Raw genomic sequence first — 22,886 nt, 5'->3', positions numbered from 1 at the left:
CTTCCTTCTTTCTCTTATTTTTCTCTTTCCTTTATTTCATTCGTTAGTTTTGGTTAAAATGTTTTAAACTCTATGAGTTCAATCTTTTAAGATTATTAGTTTAAACTCGTTGTATTTTTAAAAGTTATAGATTCATGTCTACTATTTATTGCACTTTTAATAAATTCTTACGCATAAAGTTATACTCCGCCTCGAAAGTTTGGGGTTCAATTGAACCTCCACGTATCATGCTGCATTCGCCACTCCAATGAACATCCTAAAAATATTCCATTATTAACCTGTTTGGCCAAGCTTCTAAAATCAGCTTATTTTAAAAAGTACTTTTCAAAAAAGCACTTTTAGCGAAAAGCAGTTTGTGTTTGGCCAATTAATTAAAAAAGCACTTTTGAGCAGTCATTAGTGTTTGCCCAAACTTTTAAAAAATGCTTCTATTTGTATTTTTCTCAAAAGTACTTTTCAAAAAATAAGCTTGGCCAAACAGGCTAATATGTCAAAAAGCCATCTCAACTAATTACAACTTTTCATCACCTTCTTTCACATTTTTTTTTTTTAAATTAAAAAAAAAAACCCCAATTTTTTGTGCGGACACATCTTTTTCCTTCTGTAATCTTTTTATGGACTTATCACTGATGAACACATCATCTTTTCTTGTTTGTTGAGTGGCACAAATTTCAGACTTTTCAAAGAAATTCTGTGCTCTATATATTCTTCTGGTGGCCATAACCTTAGCTTCACATTTGCCTCGTCAAAACACTGATTTCATTTTTTGGCCATACTTTTCAACCAAAACTTGAGTGGAAGATATTTTTACTCTTCAATTTTTCTGTAATTTTTAGAAGTGAAGAGAGGAAATCTCCATTTAAGGTAGCCATATTTAATTCTTCATTAGTGCATTAAAAGCTCATTTTCATTATTGCATTAAAAGCTCAAAATTGATAATATTAAGTTGTAGGACGTGCGTGACTTTTGGGTGGAGGTATAACTAACAGATCGTGGGAAGTGGTTTTGGGTTTTAAAAACAGCACATAAATGAACAAAAGTAAGAAAAAATTCAAAAAATTGAGAAAAAAAATAAATGTGTTTCTTGACCAAAGAAGCATGCCGCATTATTTTGTTTATGTCTGACTTTATATTATATATAGATAGATGTTTAAGAACACACTTATAATTTTATCGGTTATGTAACATATTTTAAAGAAAATTATAGAGTAATCTCTTGAACCACTTTACTAATTGTGGTTGAACATATTGTTTCAACATGCATCCAATTTAAGAGTTGTTGTTTAAAAGGCAATTGAATTATTAGAAATAGGTAAATAAAATCTTTATTTTTAATCGAAAAAGCCACTTATTTTTTGTAATAGAAAAGTCAATTATCTTTTGCTATTTCATTCAAAATGTCACTCAAACCGAAAAATGATACCTCTAATCCCTTTCTAATGATGTTTACACCCGATTTTTTTAAGTAGAGAAAAAATAAAAATAATTGATTCAACTCATTTTAACCATAAACCTCATATTCAACCCAATACTTGATCCGTAAAATTTATTTATATGCTAACAAAAAAATCCGAAATTACAAACTTTGTACTTGTAACTGTTGTTTGGTCAGTTAAATGCATTTATAGTTAAAGTTCGTACCCGAATTCTACTGCTAATAGAAAAAAATCCTGTACGATCCAATATTAGGTCACGAAACCAACACACGCGTTCATATTGTATTGTGTCAATTATTCATAATTTTCTTGTAAAAGAAATTTTATTAAAGTCCAAAACTATGTTAGTAATTTTACATGGGAAATTCTCACATGAAAGAAAACTCACGATCAGTCACCAACTCTTTATTTCTCAATGAAAGATGGTTATAGAATTCACAATACACCAATTAAGTCAAGTTTATTTTGGCTGCCAACCAGGGGCGGAGCCAAGTGCAACCGAGGGGGTTCGTCCCCTCGGCAGAAAATTACAGTGTATATTGAAGGTTAAAATTATTTTTTTATGTATATATGGTAAGTATTGAACCCCCTTGGCTTCTTCGTATGTTTACTTCTTCATATTTTTGAACCCCCTACCAAAAAATCCTGACTCCGCCACTGGTGCCAACATACCTAACCAAGAATACCTCTTGTTCGTCCATCAGCGGGACCCTCTCTACTTAAGCATTTATGACCAAACATTTAGCATTTTTAAACAAATAAAAAGAATTTATTTAGCATATAAAAGGATTTCACTATTGAGTATTGGATCAGATAGGAGGTTTTAGTTAAAATGGGTTAAATATAGGAGTTTGTAGGTTAGATAGGTTAAATTTACTGTTTTCTATTATTTTACTTAAAATTAAGTGTACGTCATCAAAAAGTGACCGATAATATCATTCACTGACTTGAGTGACTTTTTGAGTCAAAATAACAAATTAAAAGACAAGTTATTTTTTAAAATAAAAACTAAATAAATTCATAAACCTATCTCCAATAATAGTTCAGTGGCCGTTAAAGCAACTTTTGAATGAGACGCACGTCGAAATAATATTCAGTATTAAAATCTTTAGTGACTCCAGTTAACAATCACTTCAGAACTTTATGTATGACCAATATATATTTGTATAATAATCAATGTCTTGTCGTTCTTGTCGAGCCACTAGAGAAAAAAATATATCTGGCAACAAAATTATTTTTGATGTCACAAATTCATTATTATTGGCAAAAGTACTTTTGGCAATAATTTTTTTTGGTTGCATAGAATTTTTCCAGCATTTGTTATTGCAACAACGTGTAACAATTTTTTTTTTGTCAAAAGTATTTTTTGCAACAATAATCAATACTATGGTAACAAAATTAAATTCTTTGACAATAAAAAAGTTATTTGCCAACAATAAAATTAAGTTAATGCTAAATATTAAATTTTTTATTGTCATTTCTATACTTTCTTGTAGTGAGCTTTATTGTTTAGTAGGTTAGAAACTTTTCTATAGTGTCTTCTAACAACTGTCTTTTTCTTTTATTTTTTTATTTTATCTTGATATAGATAAGAGAGTAAAGAAGAAGAAATAGTACTAATACTTAAGAGTAGAAGATATTGGAGCACAAAATATATTTTTATTAGGACTAAATTACTGAAACACAACATTGCAAATGTACTCCTAGAAATTAAAAAGTCTTACAACAAGGAAAGAGTAAAAACATAATTAGCTAGAGACTTTTCAACAGAAAGAGACATTAGCAGCAAATAATCTAATACACTATCTTGAATTAAGCATTAAGCACTTCATCTTCACTCATCTCGGATAACTTAAATCACCTGAAATTAATATTAACATAATGCAACATTAGGCATGTATTCATAATTGAAAGAGCTACTAATACTGTTGAATAGTAATTTTTATTTATTGAGAATGTCAAAATTTTAAACGACAAATAAAAATGATAACTTACTTGCACACCCTTGCAAGGGCTATCGACATCACAATAAGCTTCAAGAGTGATCAGGACTTGATTATCCAAATCCTCGGCATACTTATAGCAAGGGCAACTAGTGCCGAGTATGCTCTTGAATGTCGGACAACATGCGTCAATTGAGGTTGTGTTGAACATGCACGTTTTCACCTTTTCTTGGTTACTAGCTGAGCAGCTCGGTTTCGGTGGCGGGGGCTGTATTCATAAATGATAGAACTACTTCACTAATTTGACAAATAATTTTAACTAGAATTTTCAGAAAAGAAATATATAGAAATTTTTTCCAAATTAGAACCTAACATGCAATAAATAGAAAAATCGGGAGCAATCATTCAATTGATACAAAGTTTATGATTAACATTGGCACATTAAAATAATATATATTTATTTAATTCAAAAAAGAAAAGAAAAGGGACAATATCTTATCTTCAAAGTGGCCCTAATTAGGTAGTCTATGATGAAGGACCCCGTCACATATTCTTCTAGTCATTCTTTTATTTTATTTTTCACATTAGCTAAAGATTCGTTTCAAAATATTTATCATCTTAAAAAGTTAAGCAAATATTAATTTTTTTTCCCCTTGATTTCGCCCTTACTATCTCAATAAAATATACAATCATACTCAAATAATACACCTATTAACAATGATTGGAGATAGTATTTTTCTTAACGAGTGTGTCAAAATCTTAAGCGATAGATAAAAATGATAACTTACTGGCACGCCCCTGCAAGGGCTATCGACATCACAATAAGCTTCAAGAGTGATCAAGACTTGATTGTCCAAATCCTCAGCATACTTATAGCAAGGGCAACTAGTGCCGAGTATGCTCTTGAATGTCGGGCAACATGCATCAATTGAAGTTGTGTTGAACATGCACTTCTTCACCTTTTCCTTGTCACTAGCCGAGCAGGTCGAAAACGGTGGAGGAGGTGGCGAGCGGGGTGGTGGAGGAGGTGGCGAGCGTCGTGGTGGAGGTGGTGGTGCGCATGGTCGCGGTCGTGGTCGTGGCCTTGGAGGAGGGCATGGTCGTGGCCTTGGAGGAGGGCATGGTTTTGGCCACGGATACGGCCACGGCCAATATTGACATAGAGCATCAAATAGGGAGCTTTGTAACTCGTTACAATGATCTTCCAAGACCACGTCGACTTCTCTCGCCACCACCGCTTGTTGGTGGTTGCAAAATAAAATTGCAGCCACCATTAACATCATGAGAATCTTCATGGTTGCCATTTTTCACTTATGAATTGATTTGTGTTCCTCAATGAAGAGGTATAACACATCTATATATACAATTAAATAATTAGAGTGAAGACATGGTATGTATGATTTCAATATACTAAAGGGGTAGTTGATGATGAGTTTAATATAAAAGATATCCCTTCTTTTCGGATCATGTCTGATAATTTTTGTGATAAAGTACTCATAATTTTGTATACCATTTTCTGAATTGTTGCATACATATTAGAAATTAGAATAGGTTCTGTTTTCCAAAAAGTATTTCCCCTTAATTTAATTTTACAAACATAAATGAACAATGATTATTAAACTTTATGATTTGCAAAGTAGCTACTGAAATAAATTAGTCAAAAAAAATAGGTAATTCACATCAATATTCAAAAAAAGTAATGATACTATAAATTTCTGTGGCTCCGGAGAAAGATAGTTGGATGATTATTTAATATTGGAGTACCAATACTATTTATTCCTTTTTAAGCATCTTACTTATTAATACTCAATAATTTCAGCAATAAAGTAGATCTGACAAAAGTACTCCGTGAAGGACACATTATTTTTCAAAATGCCAAATATTTTAAAATAATATAATTATAAATTTGAGTCGTGAAATCTATCATTAATGCTTGTGTCGGGATAGATTACCGACGTCACACTCCTTTGAATTGCATGAATTAGATTATGAAATATTCTATAGCGCTATAGTAGAACTCTAAGTTATTTTAGTGGGCATTTGGACATGATTATATTGGACTTTGAAGGACAAAAATATATTTGGAAGTTGTTGTGTTTGAACACAAAAGAAATTGAATTGGGACGGACGGAGTATATATATCTTATAATAATAATATTATAAGCTTCCTAATAAATCTAAAACTTATTCTTAATTAGTAGATATCACATGTATGGATTTTTTTCTTATATCACGTTGTATCTTTAATTAAGTCTACATTAATATCAAAAAAATTGTAAAACCTTCGAGATCATATCCTTCCATATGATTTTAGATCTATCCCGTTTCGTTTAACCCTTTCATGTACTATAATTTTACACGTACAAATCAATATATCTATAAATCAACATAGAATATGTTCAAACATATCTCAACCGATCTTTTCGCATTTTAAGATATTTCAAACCACATTCTTAAATGTGTGATGGATAAAACGTGTGGTAGGTGGGAAAGAAGGAAAGGACACAATGGTAGGTGGGGAACGTAAATAATTGCTATAATAACTTAGGGGTAGTTTAGTAGAAGGTATAAGCTAGTATATTTTAGGATAAATTTATACCTTGTACCAAATAAAGTATGAAATGTATCTCATGGTATAGTTGAGATATACCTTCTTATATCACTTATCCTGCGAATATTTAATACCATCTCCTAGATGGTATAAAATAGTCCCAAGATATGGGATAAATTAGTCCCAGAATTATTTTGGCCATGCACCAAATGACCACTAAAATAGTTCAGACCAGGACAATAATGTAGGCTATTCCCCGGAGGATCCGTTTGGTGTGAAGGATGAGCAAAAATAATTTCGGGATAAAATTTATGCTTTCTTATCTCATTTTTAGTTGAAATAACTAATTCCGGAATTAGTTATCATGGGATTGTAGCCTTATTTTATCCCACATTTAAGGTGGAATAACTAATCTTGGGATAAATTATGTTGGTATTAGTTATTTCGGGATAAATTATTTTCCAACCAAACGAGGCCCCGTACATTATGAAGTAATTAAAAATAGAAAGAGACCTCACATTCAATTTCAATCATGGTGAACTAAAGTTGACTTTCTGACAGATGGATTATGCAATGAACGAAATGATACTCTATAATTAATTACAGTTTATTTAAATATATTAAATGATTCTATAAATTTTATTTGGCAAGTTGGTGTAGGTTTTCGATGAGATTCTTAATAATATCCTAAGTTTTTATAGTTTATCCAAAAAAAAAAATCTAAAATAAATAAAATCAGATAAGCTTTGTCATTTGAAGCCTCGATTCAAACATTGAAATTCTTGGATAGTCAGGAAAAATTTAGCTTAACTTTTTTTTTTTTTTTTTTGCTTTCATTTATAGTGAAAGATCGTATTAGGCTGGTCATAATATTTAATATATATAAACAAAATTTGGTTAATAACAAACTCTTATAATAAAAAAAATATATAAAAATATTTTCTGAGAAGGAGCTTCAGTGGTTAAAACTAGGATATGCAATCAAGTATTTGATTAATGGAGACCCTGTAAAACAATCATATAACAAAAAACATTTTGTAATGAACCATAAAATCGATATATCAGTGAAATGGGGTGTCAATTTAAGGCCCAACCATTTTTCAAAAAGTTGTCCTCCACTTCTTTTTTTCTTCTTAGTGTAATGTTTCTTGAATTTATATTAATTGAAGGAATCTTTGAAGCAGTGAGACATGAATTTAACTATGAAAAATAAGTTTAAGTCAAGTCGATGTTGTTGAAAAACTTTGAAAACATTGAAAATGACCATTTTTGCAAGTTCGAAGAAATAAGTCTTGAATTTCAAATTTCAAATTGCGTTTAAATCAAGTGAATGCTGTTAGGAAAAGTTTAGAAACACTGGCTGAAATTAAGATCAAATTTAGAAAAAACTACTTTTAGACTATATTTCACTTACATGAAAAATAATGATTTCATACGTCCTAATTTATAATTAAACTTTGACTGGGTATGAATTTAAGATACTAAAATTACTTATATATTTGATATAAAAATAAAAATGTTAAATAATGGTGAAGTTCTAAAAAAAAATTACTTACTTGACTTGTCTACAAAGCAGTCGCATCAATAACCAAATTAAGTTAATTTTTCAAATGAATATCCCAACAAAATCTAAAATATAAATATGAAAAACGAAATTGAAATATATCAAGACAAAATAGGCAGGTAAAAAGTGAGTGTGAATGAGCAAAAAGAAACTTTTCCCATGTCCTCAAATAACTTTTTATGACATTCACGTGGCTTAATAAAATAAAAAGAAATAAAACCACGAAGAAAATCTGTAATTTAATTTAAATTTTTCTCATCATTCATGAATATATTATATTAGTAGCAAATCTTCCATACACGATATGGATCTACAGTTGTCATGTTTATTCCTCAATGTATTTCACAGTTGACTAGGCCTAAATTACAATATGCAAACATTAATTGAAATATCCTTGTAAAGTGAAAGAAAATGCAAACATTAATTGAAATATCCTTGTAAAATGAATTGAATAGTTATCGTTATTGAAGTTTACTAACGACCAAAATGATAATTAGCAAAAAGAAACCCAGTTATTAAAAAAAAAATGCATAATAACCGATTAAAAATCATTGCAGGTCTTTTACCGACTGATATTTTTAATGCCGGGGCTTTTTCTCAGTTGTAATTGTCCAATAACGATTGAATTAATAATTTTAGCTGTCAAAGTTTCCCTCGCTAAAGATTTTTTTTCTTGTAGTGTGCACTTTTCCCTCGAGTTTAAACCTAATCAAACTTCAAGAATTTATTAAGTTTACAATATTAGAATGAAATAACATTTCTCCAGATACTATGAGTGAATAACTATTAAATATTATTTTGTTGGATATCAAGCTCACGAGGCTTGATAAACAAAAAATATATGAAAGCCACAAAAAGAATCTGTCATTTTTAGTTTAAAAAAGAATTTCATCGTTTCATCAATATTATATTAGTTGTAAATCTCCCCCATATGATTTGGATCTAGAATTGTGATATTTTTATTCCTCTGTGTCACATCAAGCATGTAATTGTTGACTTAGCTTAATTTATAATATGCTTTTTAGTGTAAGGCAATTAGTTGGGTATCTCTGTTAATGGCGTTGGCCGACCATCTTTTGATTTGTTTGTTAACCTTTAATCAATGTTTCAAAACTTTGAGCCCAGAGTATATCGAATACAGTCTCCTGATCCCACAAAAGTAAGGATAAAGTCTGCGTTAGACATCACTTATGAAATTACATTGGGTATATTGTTGTTGTTATTGTTATTTAATTACAAAAATATTTTTGCTCTTGTATTCTTTGTTTGAAAGCCCAGAAAGCTTCTTTTTCATCTATTGCGTTTTTTCTTTGAGTTTGAACCTAATCAAATTTTAAAATTTGTAAGTTTGTAATATTAGAGTGAAATATAGTACTTAATATTTTTTGAAATATGTGTGAATTAATTTTATAATTATTTTGTTATATGCGAAAAGTGAAACATTGTTAAATGAGTATTCGCTCATGGTACCTCGTGATAAAATATAGTCTGAATTTCTCGAGCAAAATACATACGATGAGTTAAATAAAGATTAATATTTCAGTCAAGATACCTCCTGATATAAGTTTCTTAAAAGATTAATTCACTCATGATACCACATGATAATATATATAAGTTCAAACTCCAGAACTGTACAGTTGAAACTCAAAGCCAATGTCTTGGAGAGTCGGAGTTCAAACAAGTGTTGTCATAAAAATAAAAATAAAAATAAAAAAAAGATCGATCTTATAGAAGTGAAACTCCAAGACAGGCGAAAATGTCGGAAGTTTGGCCTTGGCAAGCTAGACTTCAGGCAAAAATGTTGGAAGTTTGCCGCTAAACTTCAAACGCAAATTTTTACAACTTCAATCATGTATGTCTAAAGTTGTTTCCAAGCTAAACCTACAAATGACATAAACGGGTTAATCACACAAATTCTCCTATTTCAAGGTGGTCTTTACTTTTTGCCCCTCAAATTCGTGGTCTTTAATTTTTTCCCTTCAACACTTTTGGCACGTGAAAAATTAAATTTCAGCCGGCATAGTTAGCATTTAGTTTCGGCATATGTATCATAACATCTCATAAGTTATGCAGGACAAGACAAAACTTTCAACATTCAACATAATCCAAAAGTGAAAAAAAGCATAAGTTTAGATTTCACTCGGCATAGTTAGTATTTAGCTTCGACATATGCAACATCACATCCATACAAATTATGCCGGAAAATGTAAAATTTTCAACCCTCACCTTAATCTGAAAATGCTACACAACTTACGCTGCATAACTTATTTCGTATAGAACCTGTACCGAGCGAGTCAAAAGTTCAGTTTTCAAAGATAAATAAAATAAAATTAAAGACCAAAGATATGAGGGCCAAAAATTAAAGACCACCCGTTTGAAGAAAATCCGTGCAAAACTTTGGATATACACCATGGTTTATTATGGCTTAAACAGCAACCCAAAATGGGCAATTCGCAGAATTACCCTTCTTTTGGGGTGGTCTTTAAATTTTGCCCCTCATATTTGAAATCTTTAAATTTTGCCCTTCGGCTAAACCCCATGGGTTCCAGGTTCGAACCCCCACACAGTCAAAATTTTAAAAAAAAATCGCAAGACAGTGTTTAAATTTCGCTATGCCCCAATCGGCATACACTTGTGAAGGAATTACCAAAGTTATGCCGGACCCGGCATACTTATGCCTTATGGGCAGACATGGCATAAGTATGTCGGGTCCGGCATAACTTTGGTAATTCCTTCACAAGTTTATGTCGGGTCCGGCATAAAAGTTTGCCCATTAAAAGTATGCCCCCACCGGCATAAACTTGTTAAGGAATTACCAAAGTTATGCCGGACCCGACATACTTATGCCTTATGGGCAGACTTGGCATAAGTATGTCGGGTCCGACATAACTTTGGTAATTCCTTCACAAGTTTATGCCGGTGGGGGCATACTTTTAATGGGCAAACTTTTATAGTATGTCACATAAAGCGGAATGTTTTCTTAAGGCATAACTAAAAGTTTGCCTTATAAGGCAAAGTCTATACCTTAAGAAAAAGTTCTGCCTTATGGGGCATACTTTTAGTTATGCCTTAATTAAAAGTCTACCCCATAAGGCATAGTTCCTTAAGGAAAAGTTTTGCCCCATAAGGCATAACAAAATTATGCCTTGAGGAAAAGTTATGCCCCCTCCGGCATAACTTTAGTTTTTCCTTAAGGACTTTATGCCGGATCCGGCATACACTCCCCCCAGCCTTGCCTTGCGAAATTATTTTTTTATTTTATGCCTGAGCGGGGGTTCGAACCCAGAACCTCAGGTATCCAAGCGAAGGGCAAAATTTAAAGACCACCCCAAAAGAAGGGCAATCCGTGCAAAAAAATGACCCAAAATTGGCTGTCGATGCAGTTCTTTCAAAACCCAAAGCATAAAATAGAAGCCCAAAAGAGTAGCCCAATCAGGTAATTGCACGGTATGTCCCTAAAATGGAGTAGTCTTTAATTTTTGTCCTTCAAAATTGAACTTTTGCCTAGTGGGGTGTAAGTTCTTTCAATTTTTTGAGTGGATTGCCCTTCAAAGGCACTGGTCTTTAATTTTTCCCCCCTCAAATTGCTGGTATTTAGTTTTTGTCCTTCGCTTAAAACGGTTGCCAAAAATACCTCGAGGTTTTGAGTTCGAACCCCTGCTCAGTCAAAAAAAAAAAAAAACCGTAAGTCAAAACTTTGCAAAAAGTCTACCTTATGCGGCAAAGTGTGCCTTAAGGCGTAACTAAAGTCTGCCTTATGCGGTAGACGTTGCCTTAAGGCATAGCTAAAAGTTTGTCTTATAAGGCAAAGTATGTCGTATCCTGTAGACTTTTAGTTATGCCTCAAGACAAAATCTACCACATAAGACAGACTTTTCGCGAAGCCTTACCTTGTGATTTTATTTTTATTTTTATGACTAAGCAGGGGTTCAGACCCAGAACCTCAGAGTATTTTAGGCGAAAGAAAAAAATTAAAAACCACCTTGATATTATGATGTGTAACTTATGTCCCCTCTAAGCATAAGTTTGATTTGGAGGGCCCAATCAACTTTAGCATACAGACCACACTTAGCCCTAAATTGTGCCTTGTAACCCAGTCTGAGTCCAAGCCCAAAAGGTCCATGAGGCATTTGAAATGAATGAATTTTCCTTTCTAATTTCTATTCTAAATTAATTGTTATAAAGATCAAAATGTCCTTGTCTCTATCGCCATTAATGGCTAAACCAATTCTGCTATTTGTTTCAAAGAGAGAATCTTCTATTTGACTATTTTTTTCAAAATAACGTTTGATTAAACTCCTTCCATTTCATAATCAGTGGTGTTTTTAGCTTATGCACACTCATCTTCTATTTGAGTATTTTTTTCAAAATAACGTTTGATTAAACTCCTTCCATTTCATAATCAGTGGTGTTTTTAGCTAATGCACACTCTTTAAGAAATTTCTCACTCCTTGAATATTAGAAATGTTTTTACTAGCTTTTATCCCTAATAAAATTTTACACTTTCTAAATTACCTCTTTCCTAGAAAGCAGGGGCGGACCCACGTGCAATATACCCGTGCTCAAGCGCTCATTAACCCCGACGTAAGATACGTATATTTATATTAAGGGTGTCAGTAGGTTCGGGTCAATCCCTATCTCGTCCCGACTTCGGCCCGATCCGAGGCAATTTAGGGGGTAGGGGGAAGGGTAGTGGGACGGAAGGGTTGGAAAATCCCTGTCAGTCCCGGTCCGATTAGGCCCGGTACCGGACCGGCTAACCCAGTCCCAACCGGCAGATTATTATTTTTTAATTGAATCTGACTGTTTAAAGGGGCCCTTCCCCAAGAATATGAACGTAGGGACTCCAATGGCTGAGTCCAAAATCAGAACGGTTGGAGTCCCCCTTCCCAAAAAATAAAAAAAAATCACCCCCAAAGTTTAATAAATTGCATTTTAATCCAAATTCTAAACTATAAATACCTCTTCATTCTTATTCATTTTCACTCAACTCATCCATCAATTATCTCATTCATTTTCACTCAACTCATTCATCAAATATCTCTCTCTCTCTCTCTCTAATATTTGTTATCAATTATATCTCTCTCTAATATTTGGTGAAATATTATTATTATTATTTTGGTGAATTGGGCAATATTTGAATTTTGGAGAAACTTTCAAGCTTCAAAAAACAAAATTTCAATTTCAAATTTTACGGTTAGGTCTGCTTTATGCAGACGTTCCATTCTTCAATTTATTTAATTCTTGCATTTTATTTGCGTCTTTTTTCAAATAATTTTTCATATTTTATTTTATTATACTTTAAAATATGTCTAAAAAAAATTAAGATCCCTGTCATAGGTAAAACTGTCGATATCCCTAACCCTTTTAGTCGTAGTAGTAAGGGTAAATGTGGTTCTTCTAGTAAATCTAAAATTCAATTTAGAAACAATACGGACAATTTCACTCATGTTGATGAAACTGATTTTAGTTCTTCCCCCGGTTTTCCTCCTATTCCAGAAGATTTAGAATTACAAAATGAAGCCTTAGATAGAGCTTATGGTAATTTAGATTTTGATGAATTTGAAAATTTAGAAGAAAAAGAAGAAGGAGAGGAATTAGATTTAAATGAGATACCTACTAGCCCCGTTACCGAAGCTCCAACTTGGACTACATCTCAGTCTTGAGCTGGTCTTCCCCCTAAACCTCCTACTCGGGGTACGACTAAGGCGCAACGTCCTAGAACTAGTCCCGTATGAAAATTCATGACTTTAGATGAAGCTAAACAATACGCTGCTTGTCACAAATGTAAATGAGTTAAAAAACACGGAAGTGGTAAAGGGGCAGGTGGGACGGGTGGTTAGTTAGACACTTGAGAACATGTGTTGGAAAACCATACTTAGATGCTCGATTAGCAGCCGGACTTAAAAACACACCAACCAGTGCTAATAGTGTCTCTCCCGGTGGATCCGTTGGGGGATCTAATATGGTCAACAAACTTTAAATCCTTCTAACCCCGTTGTCACTCAAATTGCTTATAATAAAGATAGAGATCGTGAAGAACTAGCTAAAATGGTTGCGGTTTGTGGCTTGCCTTTTAGTTTTCCTTCTAACCTCGATTTTGTGCATTATATTAGAGCTATCTATAACCCTACTTTTCAAGGTATTCCTAGATCCACTGTTAGAGCTGGCGTTTTTAAATTTCAAAGTGATTATTGTCAATATATACGTTGTGTGTTCCATCACTTAGATACTAGAGTGTCTGTCACTTCTGATATAGGTCGGAGTGTTAATGGCAATGACTATTTATGTGTTACGGAACATTGGATTAATCATAATTGAAATATGCAAAAACGTATACTTTGTTATAAATATATTGATGAGAAAAAAATAGGTTCTTATATTTCTACAAATGTTCAAGACGTTTTGCAATTATATGGTCTTCTTGACAAAGTATTAACTTTTACATTTGATAATGCTTCTTCCATGACTAAGAGTGCTGAACTTATGGCTATAAGAATTTGCCCAATTAACCTTAATATTTTTCATGTCCGATGTGCATGCCATGTTTTTAATTTAGTTGTAAAAGATGGTCTTGATTTATTTGAGGGTTCTCTACAAAAAATACGATACGCTTGTCAATATGTTTTTAGCGCTCATAAGCAAAGTAGAATTAATTTGTTTAAAAAATATTGTGTTTGAGCAAAATTTGCTTGTTAGAAAAATTCCAAAAGAAGTTTGTACTAGGTGGAATTCTTTATATGAAATACTACTTGTGGCTCACCAATATAAAAAACCCCTTCAACATGTTTTTAATGCACATCATTATCATCCCAATGAACAAATACAAGATAGTGATTGGAATGAAATTGAAGGGCTATGTATTTTTTTTAAAAAATTATCTTGCAACAAAAGCATTTTCTGGTCAATACTATCCTACAATTGCACAAATGTTATTTTATATTTGTGGACTTACAAAAGTATTTGCGGAATATAGAGAATCAAATGAGCATGAGGAAGCCGTTGATGAAATTATTCTCAAATTTAAAAAGTATTCTTTCCCTATTCCCGATGTTTATTTGATTGCTTGTATACTTGACCCGTCTTTAAAATTAAGAGGTGCTCAGGGACTTGTTGACAAAATTTATTTGCAGTTAGAAATTCCTCCTAACGAAAATTCAAATGTTGAAGAGTGTAAACGTAGCATAGAATTAAAAGCTAAAATAATGTATAATAATTATAAATCTTTGGAAAGTAGAAGTGGAAATCAACGTCCTTCACAAAAAAATAAGGCTAAATTTGGCAATAGAAAATTTGATAAATCAATGAATACTGCATGGCTTGGTATTGCTTCTACTCAAAATGAAAGTGATCTTGAATCTTATCTTAATCAGGAAAGCATCATTGTGGACGACGACGACAATGAAGATATTTTAGGATGGTGGAAGGAGTGTGGCAAGTCATTTCCATTACTCTAAAAAATGGTCGAGATATCCTAACTATTCAATCGTCATCAGTAGCTTCGGAGGCATTTTTTAGCGCGGCAACTCGGAGACCACTGACATTCATTAGTACAAGATAGCTTGGAGATTTCAGTCTTATTCAGGGATTTGATCAACGCAGAAAGAAGAAATTGTGGGCTACCAAAATTAACCCGTCAAGAAGAAAAAGAATATGAAGAGATAATCAACACTAACAGCGATGATGGCATGGAGCTTACGGACCGTCAAGCAGCAGTGCCAATTCCAGAATTGGATGCAACGGAAGTGATACGACATTCAGAAAAAATGTACATAGATCCGTACAAGTTTTAGTGTGATAATTTATAATTAACTACTTAGATGCCTAGTTAAAACAGAAACTTTCCTAGAAGGTGGTTGTGTAGATTATGTGCTCTTCTTGTATTTGAGACTTTGAATCAAGTTTTATGAAATTTAAAAGATCTATTTTGAATAAATAAACATAAAGTTCTTACTTGAAATTATTTTTCTTTACATAACTATTAAAAAAAATGCAATTCTTTATAAATTTTATAAAGACTTGAAATTATATTTAATATTACGTAATAAATTAAAATTTATAGCCCTTACAAAAATACATTTAAAGACTTTAAAGTTATAAAAAATAAATAGTTCATAAATGTTATTAATTTAAATTTTAAGTTTGAAGCTTTATATTAAATTTGTGTCTATTTAGTACTTTAAAATTAAATATTTGAATAAATTAACCCCCCCCCCCGGCAGGCCCGGCTCATCCCCCTTGGAGTGGGACGGGACGGGCCCCCCAAAAAATCCCCTATAATCTCATCCCCCCAAAGTCCCGGTCCCCCTTGATCCACCTTTAAAAAGTCCCCCAGTAAGTCCCCTACCGTCCCTATCCTGTCCCCTTCGCCACCCTTAGTTTATGTAGAAACTTTTCAAATTGGGATATATTAAACCACCAACACCCAGTGACAAAAATGCCTGGTGGGTGCTTTGGTTGGGGCGCTGATATTAAATACCTACCTTGGGGAGATATACGAGAGTTCAATGCATCAATCATGTCATTTTTTTCTGCTTTGAAGTCAAGTGTTTTCCTTTTTTTTCTCCAATACAGGTTCTTCATTCCCTTTCTTATACTTAGATTTATGGATTTTCCTTTTAATTTTGGTTCAACTTAGTGATTCCTCCTCCTCCGTTTATACTTTATTTATCTACTTTACGTTTAGTTTTTTAAAAAAAGTTATGTAACTTCTTGTGACAAAGAAAGAGAAAAAAATCAGTGGTCTCTTATTTTTCTTGAGAAATGTTGATTGGCTAAGAAAATCCTTCTAAGCTAATTCATTTTTTCCTAAGAAATGACGAGCTTTTTGTAATAATAACATTTATCGCGTTTTCTCATTCACTTTTTTTTTTTAAAAACTGTCTCGTTTAAGTAGTTGTGTACTCATACTATATGATTTATAGTAACTTTATATTAAAAAAGTGAGCACTCACAAACATAAAATCCTTAATACGTCACTCTAGAAAAACTACTTAATGATTCTTAATTATGTAAATAAGGGCAATTTTGAAAAAATAAGATTAATTTCTTGTTGAAATTCTAAAACAACACTTATTTTTAAATAAAATAAAAAGCCTAAAATACCGTTTATTTAGAAACGGAGAGCGCATTGGACTTTTTTTTTTTTTTTAAATTGAAGATGGATTTCAAGTTTGCAAAACAAGTTTTCCAAGTACTTTTTTAATTACAAAGCTTATATATTTTTTTCAGGTTAAATACATATCCAAACACCTATAACTTCTACTTTTAAATATATTTCTTTTAGAAAAATTTCAAATATTTTGCGGAGACTTTTATTTTTTATAAACATTTGTTGGGTTCTGGTCACTGCCTACTCCCTTTATGAGGAGGCACCCCTTCTTCCGAAATTATTTGCCGATTTTCTAGAGAGTTATCCCGTACCTATAGTTATTCTACCGACCTATCTATGCCCGTTTCGTATGATTAATTTGTAGAATATTATTATTTCTTATATCCAAACGCCTACTTATTTGGGACTCTATTTTGCTAATGTGCCCTTTATGCTATGCTTTCTTGGGATAATAAATGTTGGGATCCACTGTTTTGCTAGTGAAGCCATGTTCGGGAGTAATTTCTTCTCGTAAAAAGACACTGTACAAAATATTATATAAATTAATTTTAAAATAAAAAAATGATATCGAGAAAGCAAAACGACATTGGAGAAAGGGTTCTTTTGTTTTCACTGTTGGGCCCATAAACCCGCCACGTGTAAACACATGTATTTTGGTCTTTTCATGCAACTCCTATTTCTCCTTCCTCCAGCAGGTCAGTTTGTGCCGAAGCAGTTTAAGTGCATCTCGATTAATTGTATCAGATACTAATTGCTACTCTCTCTCTCTTTATCAATACCAGCACTAACACTTAAATATATTGAAATCCGAGCAGAGTAAAAAGAAAAAAATCGTAAGGCAAGTTATACCTTAAGGTATAGTTTCTATATAGAAGTTATGCCTTAAGGTTTAAATTTACCTTTTGTGTGGTATAATTTTTGCCTTAGGCATAATTTAGAACTACAAAAGTTATGTCTTATGAGATCTAACTTAGAACTACATCATAACTAAGTTAGGCCTTATAAAGCTTAATTTTCACTAAATCTTGTCTTGTGATTTTTTTTTTTTATTGAGTCGTGGTTCGAACTCAAAATCTCGGAGTATTTTTGGTCACTTTTTTAAGCGAAGGGCCAGGCAAAAATTAAATATCAGCACGTTTGAAGGCCAATCCGGGCAAAAAAATGATATTTTTAAATGCATTCATAATACGGGCTTACTCGACATGTGTATTTTCGTCTTTCTATGCAACTCGTATTGCTCCTTCCTCCGCCAGGCCAGCATCTTGACTAATTTTATCGAGTACTTGCTACCTCTTAACGACACTGAAACCGGCTTACTCAATCCACTAACACTTAAATAGATTGAAAAAAATCACCTAATATTTTTACAATCATTAATACCGGCATACTCAACACGTGTATTTTCGGATCTTCATGCAACTTCTATTTCTCCGTCCGCCAGTTAATTCCTGGCGCCTATTTAAAGAACTATCATTCCTGGAAACTTGTAACTTCATTATAGAACAAAGTAAAATGCCTTCCTTTAATTTCTAAAATGAGAGTGAGCTTGTTTTTTCAATAAAACAAAACATGTTCTGTGTTATTTGCTATGTCCACCAAAGGTATGCATTACATACTCTCTTAGAGGAATTGTTGAGTGAACAACATATATCCAGATTCATATTTTTAGTTCTTGCATGCCATACTCTAACTTACTTACATTGGAAGCTAATTACTATGGCTAACATTATTGTTATGTAGTGGTCCATCTAGGCTCCTCTATGTTGTGTTGTTCGCTGACTTTTTAAAATTGCAGTCGAGCTGTGTATTGGATCCTTCAAAATTAGTGTATTTCTGCCACGGATACAACAATAATCTGGAAAAGAAGAAACTCTGAGCAACATAGCTTGTATTTATATTGTATAACTTGTAAGCACATAAATTTAAGCTCAATCAAATGCATTTAATACAGAGTGTGTTTCTTATTAAATTTGTTGATTCATATTTGAAATATGTTTTATATATCCCATCAATCTATGCACATTTTGTTCAGTGGCGGAGCCAGAAAATTAACTAAGGGTGTTCAAATTTATAAATATAATTTTTTTTAATGAATGGGTGCCTAAATTTTTTTAAATCAGATTACATAATATTTTATTTTGCCATTTTACTTTGTAATTTGTCCTCAAAGCATTATCTAAGCATTAAATTAAAAAGTCTTTTTGAGTTTACGCTAAAAATTTAATAAAGAAAAATCACTCAAGGGAGTCCAATAAAGAAAATCATCACACATGAGTTAAAAGGAAAAGTTGGAAGATAACAAAAGAGAATAAAAAAAGATGACAAAGAACAATGAACCAGTTATCCAACTTCGGCAACGTCCGACGGGTGAAGACGACGAGGTTTTAAATAAATTTCTCGAAGTAATTTTAAAAGCAATTCAAGTGGACTTTTGTTTTTAAATAATGTTTGTAAAATTGTCTGTGCTTTGTATGCTGTGAAAACATCATTAAATTTAGTCGAGATATTTGCAAGCATATGAATATAATAATATATTAATAAAATCACAAATATAAACACTTTAATTAGAATTATAGTTTACATTGAACTGTATTTTTCATTATTAGATTATCTTATAAAGGAAAAAATTATTTAAAAAACAAAACAAAATCTCACTTTTATATGCGTTGGGTGGAATTTAATATATGATTATAATTATATTAATTTAACAATATGATAGTTAAGCTATTTATGTATCCAAGAAGATCTAGTGAAACATTTTTGTTTCATCTCTTTAATGATATTTTAAGATTAATACTTAGATCGAATTTTAAAAAATAATAAAAGTAAAAAAGGAAAAGATAAATTTTTAAAAGTTAAAAGTTAAAAGTTAAAATTAATATAATTATAATTTTATATTATAATTATATCCAATTTGACAGTTTAAAAGTTACAGAAAAGCATGTCTTTAGTGGGAATTGAGCTCACGACCGAGCATTCAATTTAAAAGTTAAACAAGTTAAAAGATATAAGAAAATGAATACTTCAGAGGGAATTGAACCGGCAAAGTGAGCCTCTTTTTGATCACCCTTTACCACTTAGTCAAGCCGCTCCATTGTGCAAAAGGGGTTCATTGAATTATATATCTAAACAGCAGCATTTGATCTATATATACAATGCAATTTTCCGGCGAATCATCTGACCAGCCTTCGTAAGGTGTAGCTCCGACCCTGATTTTGTTTAGTTACCACATTTTTCTAAACTGTTGCTCTTGCTTCCATTTTTTATTTCGTTCCTTGCATGTAAATATCACAACTCTTTTCTGGAGTGATACATTGGATCAGATGTGTTGTTCAACTATGTTGCTTGAACTCTTCAAAAGTATCGTCAGGTGTGTGGTGATTTCTTCCAATTTTCTGCAATTTTAAAAGATCAGGTATGAGTATATAATAATATTTTTGAAAAGTCCGAGCAGCGGAGGAGATGATGAAATCATGTCCCCGGCCGCTTCGAACCTTCCTTTTTTCTGATGCACCTTAAAATGACAAGTATAGCAAAAGTTTTATTTAGTGGAGCTTTGAAGGTTAGTTATTTAATTATTTAGTTATGTTTCTATTTGCTTTGTTTTTTAGTTACTTGCTTATATGTGCTTTACTTGATTAAAAACTCAGGTGAAGCATCTAAGTTAAGGAATTAAAGTTCTTATTGACATAATTCGCCATTAAAAGAATTAGGTGGTAACTCTTTTAAATAATAAAATCGCGAAATAATTGGTATGTACTTCATTTTAATTCAGTTTAAAAAGGGTATAACAACCCTGACAACAAGATGAACCACAGGAACAAAGCCTAGTTATAATTGAGGGAGATAAATGTATAATCTTAGTATCCAATCAATAAAAAGAATATGCATAGAGTTTTCCTTAGTAAAATGGACAATGTATGTAATAGCACATGTTAGTAGTCATTTTCAAAATGCAAAATGCTGCCAACAAGTTTGATCTTTAATTCTCACATGCATCTTCCGAAAATAATGAATCTAAAAGTAGGAAAACTGAAAAGCACTATATATCTTACTTCTTGGGCAGATTTGAATGCAAATCCTCTTTTCCAAGAGGCGTGGAAGAAAAATGATTCAATTATAGATTGCATTAATTTCGAAAATAGAGGCGAGCTCCTATAAATGTTGAACATAAACATGTCATAAATAACAAAAGAAAACATATATATATATATATATATATATATATATATATATATATATATATATATATATATTTATATATTGTTTCTGCGTCTGTTTCACTATATGTTTTTATATAGTCTGCTACTACTATTCCTTTCCAAAGATCTATCACTGAATTCCATCTTTGCGGGTCATGTGCTGCTATATTTAATATTTTACCTTTATTACCTCCTTCTTGAAGAATAATGGGTTCTTCTATAGGCATTCTTTTTCCTGATGGTTTAACATTATTTAAAGGTTCTCCTCCTGTTCTAAAAACTCTTCTTCTAGGTACATTTCCTGTGCTAGTATCTATAGTATATTGTTCTCCTGTTGTTCTTTGAAATGGACTAGAACTAGATGCACTAGATCCATTAATTCTTTTTGACTTATTATAGAGTCTATTTCTAAGTCTAAGTATTCTAGATTTTTTAAGATATCTATCTCTCTAGCTTTATTTATTATCCTAACGGGATTTTTATTTTACAAACTTGTTTCTGATGTTCTATACTAGTTGTAAGTCTTTCTATATCTTCTCTTATACCGTGTAATTCCCAAGTTATAGCAGAGATTGTTTCTTCGTTAATCTGACTTTGTAAAAGTCTATTTTGTATTAGTGATGATAATGTTTCTGAATTTATTATCTCTAAATATGCACTTAGGGCTTTTTCTACTTGTTGATTTTCTCGTCTTTTCTTTATATCTCTATATAAATACCAATGATTAATTTGTATTTGTCTGACAAAGGGTAGTGTTCTCATACAATCAATATGGTCTAAATCGCTTTTGGTTTTTTAAAGTCTTTCTAGATTTTATATATCGTAGTAATTTATATTCTAATCCTGATATTATATCTATTAACTCTTGTAGTCTTAACTGGTTTTCTTTGGTACTGCTTAATTTAGTATATTCCGGATATAATTTTTCTAATGCTTCAGTAAAATTATTAAATCCTTTAAAAAGAGGTTTTCTTATGTCTTTAATAGAGTCTACAACTTCTATCCAAGTCTGAAAAATACCATTAGTTTTACCGTGAACTACAACATAAAATTTAAATTTTTTGTCTAAATTTCGGTCTGTAAAATATTGACAAAGTGCATTTATAGTGGCTACAAAATGTTTAGCTCCGTCTTTTTTATTACGCGAAATTCATAAATTATCCACTAAGCATCTTTGTTGTCTATCTATTACATATTCTGGTAATACTTTATTCATAACAACAGGTAAGTAATTACTCAAACATAATATTGAACATAAAATAATTTACATAGTAGGGAGATTAGTACAGAAAACATAGATAAAAACTTACATGTCTGAAGATGGAGAGAGGTTTCCCTTTCGGGGAACCCGAAAAACTACTTCACACTAAAAGAAAATTACTGGAAAGATTAAAACTATTTTACATGGAAGTTATATTACAAAGGATTTTATTGGGAAAAGGAGTTGGGGCATTTTTGGAAGGGAAGAGGAATATGGAGTGGTTGGTGAGAGAATTTTTTGTTGAAGGCTTTATTGGTGATTGTGTCTTGCTTCTTGATCGATGTTAATTTTCTGATGCCCTCCTTCTCTGCAAAACACTGCTATTTATAGGGGTCTGACGGACTTCAAATGCGGACTTCAAATTTGTGAAGAATCTTTTGAGTTCAGCCGGGTACTCTTAGGGCCCCATCGTCACATGAAACTTTTCAAAAGATACTTTATAATTTTGTCCGTTTGCTGAGCTGTCCCATTTCTAGATAAAACTACTACTTTATTACAGCTACTTTAATAAAATCTGGTCTTCTTTTTTCTGAACTGTCAACATTATTGCTCCAACGTGTCTTGAAAAATTACAAAGTCCAAAGTCAAAAGTCTTCTACCTCTATTATTGAGCTTGTCTCATCTCATTTTTCTAAAAGATGACTAATGTCGTTGTCTCTCTCTTTTCCATACCTTTGTCTTTAATTATTGATGCTTTTGTCATTTTTTTAATGTCCTTGTTTCTCTTTTCTATGTCTTTGTCCTCATGATCCACCGAACTAAATCTTCCAAGTCATGACTTTCTTTCTACTTCACTTTGTCTTTTCCTTTAATGACT

At 31.9% G+C, this 22,886-nt stretch overlaps 1 protein-coding gene across 1 annotated transcript; it reads right to left on the bottom strand.

Annotated features, from left to right (window-relative positions):
* Positions 1-3,075: 3,075 nt before the first annotated feature.
* Positions 3,076-4,758, bottom strand: LOC132626004 (chitin-binding lectin 1-like). The gene is made up of 3 exons (XM_060340701.1): positions 4,168-4,758; positions 3,432-3,647; positions 3,076-3,297 (listed from the first exon to the last, which is right to left on the bottom strand). Exons 1-3 carry the CDS (start codon positions 4,681-4,683, stop codon positions 3,289-3,291), a joined length of 741 nt encoding a protein of 246 aa, XP_060196684.1. The 5' UTR covers positions 4,684-4,758; the 3' UTR covers positions 3,076-3,288.
* Positions 4,759-22,886: the final 18,128 nt, after the last annotated feature.

Source organism: Lycium barbarum, chromosome 2 (genome assembly GCF_019175385.1).
Source record: "Lycium barbarum isolate Lr01 chromosome 2, ASM1917538v2, whole genome shotgun sequence".
In the NCBI taxonomy this organism is placed as follows: Eukaryota; Viridiplantae; Streptophyta; class Magnoliopsida; order Solanales; family Solanaceae; genus Lycium; species Lycium barbarum.
Note: the sequence above shows the minus strand (reverse complement) of the source record. Positions and strands in the feature narration are given on the sequence as shown.